The sequence below is a fragment of the Drosophila innubila genome (genome assembly GCF_004354385.1).
Source record: "Drosophila innubila isolate TH190305 chromosome 2R unlocalized genomic scaffold, UK_Dinn_1.0 1_C_2R, whole genome shotgun sequence".
In the NCBI taxonomy this organism is placed as follows: Eukaryota; Metazoa; Arthropoda; class Insecta; order Diptera; family Drosophilidae; genus Drosophila; species Drosophila innubila.
The window spans coordinates 1,632,611-1,643,395 of record NW_022995374.1 but is presented as its reverse complement, the minus strand read 5'-3'; the positions used below and the strand labels follow the sequence as shown (position 1 = coordinate 1,643,395).

The 10,785-nt window shown below is 35.4% G+C and overlaps 1 protein-coding gene across 2 annotated transcripts; it reads left to right on the top strand.

The window, feature by feature from the left end:
• The first annotated feature begins 565 nt into the window (after positions 1-565).
• On the top strand, positions 566-9,898 carry LOC117783195 (autophagy-related protein 9A). 2 transcript variants are annotated; one of them, XM_034620464.1, is made up of 4 exons: positions 566-1,093; positions 1,464-2,754; positions 4,271-4,423; positions 9,806-9,898. In XM_034620464.1, exons 1-4 carry the CDS (start codon positions 695-697, stop codon positions 9,868-9,870), a joined length of 1,908 nt encoding a protein of 635 aa, XP_034476355.1. In that variant the 5' UTR covers positions 566-694; the 3' UTR covers positions 9,871-9,898. The 2 variants fall into 2 exon arrangements, with proteins under 2 accessions (XP_034476355.1, XP_034476354.1); XM_034620463.1 differs by lacking the exon at positions 9,806-9,898 and having other exon boundaries at positions 571-1,093; positions 4,271-5,508.
• The last annotated feature ends 887 nt before the right edge of the window (positions 9,899-10,785 follow it).

Sequence of the window (10,785 nt, the reverse complement as noted above, 5' to 3'; positions counted from 1 at the left end):
AAGTTATGTTAACAGTGAGAATGCTTCTGACAATGTTAGCTAACATATTTGCTGCATAGCACTGTTATTTACAGTTTGCGGCCCTAGAGTATGCAGCATATGTTAATTATATCAGCTGTTGTTTTAGAGTGACCAGCAAGCTTTAATTTGGTGTCATTTAGTAGCATAAGTGCTAAACGCGTTATTCTAACTACTGCTGCCAACTTTTTGGAGGAATAAATAGCTGTTTCTGGCTGGAAGCATCCGAAAATAGCTGAGATACCAGCCAACTCTATTTTTTTAGCAAAGTGGTGCATGCTGCCAGATTGGATAATTTTGCATGGTGGCAATGTTTCACACCAATGCTGCTAAGATTTTAAAGGGAACAATAGCTGTTTCTGGCTGGAAAGCATTTAAAATAGTTTTTTGTGGCCACTTTTGCACAATTTTACTAAAATATTTATGGCTAAGCTCAGCTGAAAATATATATTAAAATAGCCAGATTTACAGCTAAAAGCAATTTTGAAAGTTCTCTAGCAAGCGAACTCTGAAAATTGCCACAACTAGCGATAAAACAGCTAAGTTGGCAACAGTGATTCTAACAGTAGCCAAATTAAACAACAAAGAGGGACAGATTATTCATTTAAATTATACTAGATAGGCTGCAAAGTGATATAAAAATAAGTTAACAGCTGACCTTGGGGCCTGGTGCGTCATGTCAAGCCCAAATATCAATTATCGCTCCTTGGCCGAGGAGACTGCGAATCCATTTCTCGAGGCGCAACAAATACGCAATGTTGATGATGATGAGCCAACAACAACAACAACAGCAGCAACGACAATAACAAAAACAAAAACAGACGACGCAAAATCATTTACAGCTGCTGCGCATTTCGACGACCATGAACATGATAATGAGCATGAACATGAACACGAACATGATAATGAAGATACTCCCAGGAACAGTGGCATCATGATACACATTGTTCCAGAGACTGGAAAGGAGTCGCATCGCTGGAATCACATCGAGGATCTGGATTCGTTCTTTTCCCGCATGTACAATTATCAGCAGAAACACGGATTTCGTGTCATTGTATTGGATGAACTCTTCCAGGTGAGGATCTGTTATTATTTATTTACTTTTTTTTTCATTGTCATTTTTATCGATACTATATCGATGTTTAAGTAACAGACTATTTAGTAATGGTATTCCAGTAACATATTTTAATTTAATTTCATCGATCAGCTGTTCACTAAATCTGTAGTGTGACTAAAAAAATAATATAAGGGTCCCCCCTATGAAATTTCGAAAAGTCAAAATTTTAAATCTCAAGTTTTCACTTTTAATCAACTTCTTATATCGTAATTAGTATAAAACAACACTTAAAACTTGATTCTGACACTTTTATTTTTTTGTAAAAAATCATGTAAAATTGATCAAAAATATAGTGGAATAAATGAATAATCTATATTTCTAATTTTAGGTGCTTGAATTTGGATTTGTCATCTGGCTGTTCACATTTACGACGCACTGCATCGATTATAATGAGTTGTTCGGCAACAATCCGAATCGCACAAAGACCACATTGAATGATGTGATTATTCCCACCGGGGATTGCATTACCCAATTTGGGTTCTTCACCTTTCTGATAATCTTCATAGCTGCCATTTATCTGGGCATACGAGTGCTCAAGATGATCTATCATATCACACAGTATGCGGACATTAAGCGGTTCTATAATACAGCGTTACTTATAGAGGATCACGAGCTGGATAATATAACGTGGCATGAGGTGCAGCAGAGGACACGACGTGTCCAGGCGGAACAGCATATGTGCATTGATAAGGAGCTGCTCACGGAACTCGATATTTATCATCGTGTGCTGCGTTTTAAGAATTATCTGGTTGCCCTGATGAATAAGCAACTGTTGCCGGTGCGCTTTCACATCCCACTTGTGGGTGAAGTTGTCTCCCTCAGTCGTGGCATGCTGCTCAACATTGATTTCATACTCTTCCGCGGACCAGGATCGCCGTTCCAGAATAACTGGCAGTTGAGGGATGAATTTGCCGTGCGCAGCAATCAAACGGAGTTGGCACAACGTTTATCCCAATTGATACTCTGGGTGGCATTGGCTAATCTTCTACTGGCACCTGTCATCTTCCTCTGGCAGCTCATCTACTTTAGTTTCTCCTATGCGAATATTTTACGCAAGGAGCCAAGTGCCTTGGGATTACGCACCTGGTCCAATTATGGACGTCTCTATTTGCGGCATTTTAATGAGCTGGATCATGAGCTGGATGCCAGATTGAATCGTGCCTATGAGTATGCGGATCGCTACTTGAGTTCCTTCTCCTCACCATTGGCGGCTGTGATTGCTCGCAATTTGCTCTTTATCAGTGGAGGCGTGCTTTTATTAATCCTCGCTCTGGGCATCTATGATGAGCATGTGTTTCAGGTGGAGCACGTGCTGACCATCATTGCCATATTGACGGTCATTGGCGTCGTCTGTCGCACTCTCATACCCGATGAGAATCTCATCTGGTGCCCCGAACAACTGATGACCGCCATCTTGGCCCATGTCCATTATCTGCCCACGGAGTGGAAGCAACAGGCTCATACCGCCCATGTCCGTAATGAGTTTAGCAACTTCTTTCAGTTCAAATTTGGCTATTTGCTCAGCGAAATCTTCAGTCCATTTGTCACTCCCTTTGTGCTCATCTTCGTCTTCCGACCCAAGGCCATGGAGATTGTCAAGTTCTTTCGCAGCTTTACAGGTATGTTTATTACTACTTCTTCATATTTTTAAAAAAATTTAAAAAGAGAAATACAAAAAACTTTGGGATTCAATTCAGAGAAACAAAATTGGGAATATAAAATAGGAACTAGAGTAAAAAACTATTTAAATATATAGTTTGTTAAGATAAGCATAATTAGGGATCTAATTTAGAGAAAGCAAGTTAGGAAAGACATATAGAAATCTCGAAAATTATTAAAAATCTAGTTCTTAGATATAAGCATAAATAAATGAGGGATTTAATTTAAGGAAACCAAATTAGGAATGAAGCATAGGAAACTCAAAACTCAAAAAATAATATACTTTTTTATTTGCTAGTTAATGCTCAATAAATAGTTTGACAAATTGTTACTCTTTTAGAAAACTTTTTACGCTGATTCTTCTTTTCAAATATATTGAAAACTAAATATTTATTTTAAACAGCGATTATATTATAAACATTTAATTTATTGGTCAATTTTTGCCATGTCCATTCCGATCACAGTCCAATTTCTTCATACTCTTTCCATGACACTTTTTCTCAAACTTCTAACTTTCATAACTTTGTCAAATCTTATCCGATTTTATTGCGGAATATCAATTTTATCATTATTTGGTCCCTATTTTTATTCTGCATCAATATTGGAAAATTCAATTTTTCTTCTTTTACCGTCCATTTTTTCCATATATTTGATCACTGTCCACTTTCTCCTTACTCTTCCCTTGACACTTTTTCACAAATTTCAAAGTGTCATAACTTTGTCAAATCTTAACCGATTTCATTGCGGATTATCAATTTTATCATTATTTGGTCAGTATTTTCACTCTGCATCATAATTGGAATATTCAATTTTTCTTCCTTCATTGTCAATTTTTTCCATATTTTCGATCACTGTCCATATTCTCCATACTCTTTCCTTGACACTTTTCACCAACTTCAAACTGTCATAACTTTGTCAAATCTTAACCGATTTCATTGCGGAATATCAATTTTATCATTATTTGGTCCCTATTTTTATTCTGCATCAATATTGGAAAATTCAATTTTTTTTCTTCACTTACCATTTTTTTTATATATTGGATCACTTTCCATTTTCTCCATACTCTTCCCTCACACTTTTTCACAAATTTCAAACTGCCATAACTTTGTCAAAAATTTTCCGATTTCCTTACGGAATATACACTTTATCATTATTTGGCCTCTATTTTCATTCCGCATCAAAACTGAAAAATTAAATTTTTCTTCCTTCATTGGGTTTTCATGGGGAATAATATTTTGATCATTATTTGGTGTCTAAATTGATTCTGCATCAAAACTGGCAAATTGATTTTTTCCCATCACTCTCCATTTTTAATTTGACGTAAATTTATAACATTTTTATTTTAATTCGGAATGCTTTATTATTAATACACGCCTTTTTTGCTCCAATTTTGATATTAGATTTATTTGTTAGATTTGTGTAAGGATTCTTACAAGTTAAAGATTTATTAAAGGAGATTTCTTTTGACTTTTGCAGTGTCTGTTCGCGGAGTGGGCAACGTTTGTTCCTTTGCCCAGATGGATGTGCGCAAACATGGCAATCCCGATTGGCAGCTGAACAACAGCGGCCTGGCGGATGTGGGTGGAATGGCAACCGATCAGCAGCCAACACAACAACAGCAACAACAACATCAACATCATTATCAACAGCTGCAGCAACAACAACAGAGCATGGCTGGTGGCAAGACAGAAATGTCGCTGGTTCGATTCACACTCAACAATCCCGAGTGGCAAATGCCGAAGGAGGCATCCGAGTTTATCAAAGGCATTCGGGAGCATGCAATAGATGAGTTGGTCAAGGCGAAGACTTCTACACAAGCGACGGCACGTGAGAATCCGTTGACACACAGCCTGATCTCATTTGGCACCATTGGCGAGGAATATTGTTCCATTGCCAATTCGGTGTTGGCTGCGGATTTAACTGCCGAACAGCTGCAGCTATCGCAATCCATGTCCCGTACTCCTTATGTTGCTGGCAGCGACTTTCGACACATGTTGCAGCAGAATCTGGGCGAGCACATGTCCAGCAGTGTCCAGCAGAATCCGAATGCGAATCCCATGGATAGCATGCGTCGTTTGCGTCTGAGCAAGGCGGAGGGACGCATTGAGGGACCAACGGATACGTTGCTTTATAGTCTATACGGTGTGGAGCCGCGTCTGGCCAAGAATCCCATTGGCGTTACCGTGGCCGATATGTGCCTTAGTGCTCTCTATCTGCATGAGCTGAGCCAGCAGAAACGCTTGGCGCGACAAACGCGCATCGATGAAGCCGACGAGCAGCCGGGACCAAGCAATAGGAGACCTCCTCGAGGAGGAGGAGGAGGAGATGGAGCAACTGCATCGGGATCGGGTTCCGGTTCCCGCAGTAACGTGATTACCTCAAAGGCTGCCGAGAGCACTCCACTTTTGGGCAACATACGCTCATAGCAGCGGCCCGTTTGGATCTAATAATCATAGCGTTTAAGAACTACAAACAAAACAAATGAGATAACTGAAACAAAACAAAGCTGCTAAACGTTAAAGAATTGCATTAACAAAGAAAGCGAAAGAGAACCCTGCTATTAGTTCTTAAGTTGTAAAGTGTTTTGTGAATCAATTGATGATGTCTAGTACATAGCTTAACTATAAACTAATACTTTAAATGATACTAATACTAATACTATTTAATTAATGCATCTACTAAACGAAAAAGCAATAAATCAACTGCGTCAACGATAAATTTGCCTTTTCAATATTCTAATGTGGGAGCCTGAGAATTCGAATAATCATCTATAGCTTTTTAAATTCAAGAAGGTGTCGTAAATAATAATTATTTCATCTTTTTATTACAAAAATTCTTTAACATCATGATCCTTAAAGAATTTAAAATGATTGTTTTTAATGGATTTTTATCAAAGTCCTTTTTTTTGTCCAACCAAGGTAAAAATCTATTGAAAAGTTTTCATTATCTTTGACATATTTCAATTGTCAATCGCAAAGAGAATAAAAAATGATATTAATAAAAATATATATATATATATATATAAATAAATCATAAATAATGACTACGTATGACATTTATTTATTTCCCTCAAATTATAGTTCAGTTTTAGGAAAATAGTTTTAATTTACGGATGAAAGTTCTTCAAAATCATAATATAATTTTTATGTAATTCTTTACTTACTTTTCCTTGACCTAAATTAAAAAGAGAAAATTAAAATTAACAAACCGTTTTAATTTTTACTTCATAAATCAATTTTGAACAGTAATGTTTTGATGTTAATTAAAAATCTATACAGTTAAATATGATTTATTTTCAAAAATCCGAATGTGTCGCTTTTTATCAAAGATTTAAATTGTATAGCGATTTAAAAATATCCAATCAGTTCCGCATTTTACATGGTCCATAAAATGACATTAACCATATATAAGGAAATTCAGTCAAATTTTTCGTTTTAAAAAAATGAATTTCGCTTTGTCAATATTATTCAGTCTAGCTCTCGCCTTACCCGGTGGCTGGCAATCAATTTGGAACGCTCCAGCTCTTCTTAAAGACTAAACCAGTGCTCGAAATGGAAATGGGAATATATCCAATTCCAAAAAAGTGTTTCCAATGAAACATAAAGAAAATAAATAAATGTTCTGCGATTAGCTAAAACGAATATTCATTATTTTAACTTATATTGAGAATGGAACAGAAAATTACTCATTAAAAAAAATTAAAAGTAGTGGTAGCCATAAATTGTCATAACTTTGGCAAAACTTTAACGATTTCCTTGCGGGATATCAAATTTATCATTGTTTGACCTCAAACTATACAAATAATAAAACATGTATCTAAAATGTCCTTAAAATGATTTTCAATTTATTGAAATAACATTTTTTGTTTTCAGAATGTAGTTTGTCCTTGAAGTTAGTCGGGCAGATCCCAATGCGAAATATTCGGAGTACGGGCCCAGGCATCTGCTAAGGCAATCAAGGCAACGGAAAGTACAATCAGCTTGAAGTTCATTTTGAGAGATTGTCATTAATCCTTTGTATTAGTTCTATATTTATAGTAATTCAACTTTGTACTTACACAAGAGTCTATATCATTAAACAGACAATATCAGATGTAGCTAATATATTTATGTGATTTAAATATGTCTTATTAGATTAAGATTTAGAACGCTACTTATCTAACATGCAAATTGTTACAACATCAAATAAATTTCTCATTTTACACGGATATATAAGAATACTCAGTCAAATTTCGTGCATTTTCAAAATGAAGTTCGCTTTGGTAATTGTCCTCAGTCTAGCTCTTGCCTTACCAGGTCAAAATGGACATTGGCGTGCACCAGCTCTCGTCAAAGACTAACTGTTTGAAAAATGGAAAACATACATTTCTTCAAAAATTGTCAATAAATATTCATTAATAAATAAAATAATAGCATTTTACTCTCTTTATGTATAGTAACTAAGAAATATATATTTTAAGGAGCCTGCCATGTTCATATAACTTATTATTATATCTTTGGTACAAGGTATTAAAATATTTTTAATGAAATTTAAATTGTCATCTGACTATTGTAAAAATTAATTTTTTTTTTAAAAAATATTTTATTGAAACATATTCTATAACTTTCAACTTACATAATTTTAAAAGAATAGAACCCATTTCAATACTTCTTAATGTTTTGTTTGCTTAAACTTAATTTATAAATATTTTTTTAAATTTATATTTATTTGGAGCATTTATAATTTTTAAATCTAAAAGCGAATAAATTTTGAAATTCCCTGTATAAATAATAAAACATGTATCTAGAATGTGCATTAACGAATTTTATTTCATTGAAAACTCGTTATTCAGTATATTGTTAATTCTTAGTCGGGCTGATAAATTGATCCATTGGGAGTACGGGCCCAGGCATTTGCTAAGGCAATCAAGGCAGCGGAAAGTACAAACAGCTTAAAATTCATTTTGAAGAGTTTAATAACACACTTGTACTAGTTCTCTTTTTATAGCAATTAAAATTTTGTAATTACATAAGAATCTATAGCCATATCCGGTGCAACTAATATAATTATGTGACTTAAATAGGTCTAATTAGATTAACATTTATATCACTATTTATTTAACATGCTCATTGTATAACGATTGTTACCATATCCAATCAATTTCTCATTTACACGGTCTATGAATGATATATAAAGATCGTTGTCAAGTTAAGTTATCAGTATATTTTCTGGATCAGTAAAATGAAGTTCCCTCTGGCTGTTATTTCCATTCTGGTAGCTCTAGCTCTTGCCTTGCCCGGCGACTGGAGGAACAGTCCAGCTATTATTGAGGACTGAAGCGCTGCTCGGAAAATGGAAAAATTCCATAGTCAACAATGTAGCACAATAACAAATTAAATAAATAAATGCACAATTAGCTCAAAATAAATATAAATGCAAAAAAATAATTGGAGTCGCCTTTTTAAAAATAATTAAATTTGTAATGAAATTATAAAACAAGAGGGTTAAATTAATTAAAAGAGAATTGATCTGTTTTTAAATACTTATTTCTATTAATTGCGTACATGCAAATCCATGTACTTAATGTAAAAAATATGAGCAGATATTTTAAATTTTTGGCAAAAGAAAATTTTAGAAAAATTTTCATTAAAATAACAAGAAAGATTGGGCAAAAGCGCATTGTTTAGAGATTTCTCCTTGTTTTTTTTTAGGTTTCTTGGTCCAAAATGTAGTTGTTAGTTTGTGAATTTGTGTTGTGTCAGCTTGTCACGCTGTCATCTCTATTGCTGGCGGCATTTAGTGGCATTGTTGAATGGAGGAAACTTTGACGAGTCTTCAGTTTCCAGTTTCCAGCTTCCAACTTCCAGCTGTGCTGCAGCGCCTCGAGTGTCACCGGCCACACACGAGTGCCATTTGGCGATTGGTGTTGAAGGCGAATGCAGACAGAGAGAGAAGGACAGAGAGAGAGAGAGAGAGGGTGGACCAGGTGCCAGGTGCGTGTCTCTATGCATCTCCAGTTATTAGCTCCCAGCTGCAGTGCAGCATCAGTTTCCACGCATGCGAATGGAAATGGGAATGGGAATGGCCAGTTTTATGAATTATGATCGTGTCGCGTGAGATTGAGCAGTTGTGGAAGTTGGAGAACCAAGTTGCACTTGGAGAACGTGTACACTCACAAATTTTACTTCTACTTATATTGAAGGAAATTGTTTTATTATTTTAATTGCATTTTAATTAAGATTTAGTTATTTAAATATATATGTATTCATTTTACTGTATTTTTTAAAAGTAAACTAACAGTTGAAAAAAAAATTATTTAATATTCAAATAAATAATGAAAAAGTACACTCTGAATATATTTTTTTCCAGTTGAGATTAAGCAGTTTAAAAAATTTCTTAAAATTAGGAAAGTAACGGGTATTATTTTTAAGTAACGGGTATGAATATGTTAAAATAGAATTTGAGGTCTGTTCTGATTTTCACTTTCGGCAAGATCTAACGGAAGTAAAAATTATTAAGCTGTTTTAATTTCAATGCGTAAATATTAACCAAAAAGTAAAAAAATATAGTTTTTAGATACTAGGTCTCAATGCAGCTTGAAAAATACATTTTATGAATTTCTATAAAATAGAAAGTAAAAGCGTTTGTAAAGTAATATTTTTTGCGAGTGTAGCTGCTAGCTGAGAGTGAAACAGAACACGTTGTCTCATTTTAACGCTGCACGCCAATTTTGGGCCCCATTTGCTGAAAATTAAACCTGCAGCCATTTGTTCGAGATTCCCGTTTTGGGGAATCGGGTATCTTTGGCCATCTGCCGACTTGGAATTGGACTTGGACTTCTCGTCCACATTGGCAAAACGAAGTTGCATGTTGTACTAATTGTATAGCTCAGTGTTTGCCATGTCATGTTATCCGATCCAATACGAATCGAATCGAATCGATCTGTTTCATGGATCGTTTCATAGCACATCATATGGAACGTTGCCAGTTCTGGCCAAATGTGAATGGTTGCCATAAATGCAGCGCCAGGTAAACAGCAACAACAACATCAACAACCACAACCAAAACAACAACAACAACAATTCAGGCGCAATTGAAAGCGCGTCAGTTGCTAAAATGGAAATATTTCACGAGCCTTGTCAAACAATCGATTTTAATTTATGATTTCCTGCGGCAATTGGACACCGAATGCTGCCGACTGCCAGACAGACAAACAGACAGACTGCCAGATCCAACAAAAATCCAACGAAATGTACTACAGTTTTACCATGAACGTAAAATAGATACTCTATTAATTTCAAATTTGAATTGCAACTGCTTGCTGTGTCTAATAAAAATGAACTGCTTGCAGTGATATGCACTTGAACTACTTTCTTTGAGTTGCTCCCACACCGCAATGCCATTTGCACTGCTTTGCCCTGACACTCACCTATTAATTACACATATGCATAACATCCCTGTCTTTCGGTCTGTTAAAACGCTAGCAGTGCATTGTTTATTTAATATAAAAAATATGCAAGCTATAAAAAATATCAAAATTTTTAAATTTTTAAAAATAAAAACTTATAACATAAAAAGTTCTTTTATTTTATCATGTGTAAAAAAAGTGAGTCTGGCTTACAATAATTTGAAACTGTTAGCTAGCATAATTGAAAACACTCCCTTTAGGCATTTGCATTTGCTTACAGGGTATAACAAGCAACAAGATTGGACAACGAGTAATGACACTGCATGTGGCAGCAATAGACGTGGCAAGAGATCATATGATACGCACAGCAGGGCCCGAAATTTAAGCCAAAATGTTGTCAAGAATTGGAAAGGCTGGCAAAGTCGGGAGCTGGCTAGAATGTTGGACTCGGACTTGTGACGGTCGGGACCACCGTGGTGGATTTGTTGGCAAGGCAACCAGTTCAAGATCAGGCGTCACTTAACATTTGCCACAACCGCTGACAGTCGCACTTGCCGACGCGTCAGATAAACCAACTGGTAGCCAGGAGTTGCAATTGGAATTG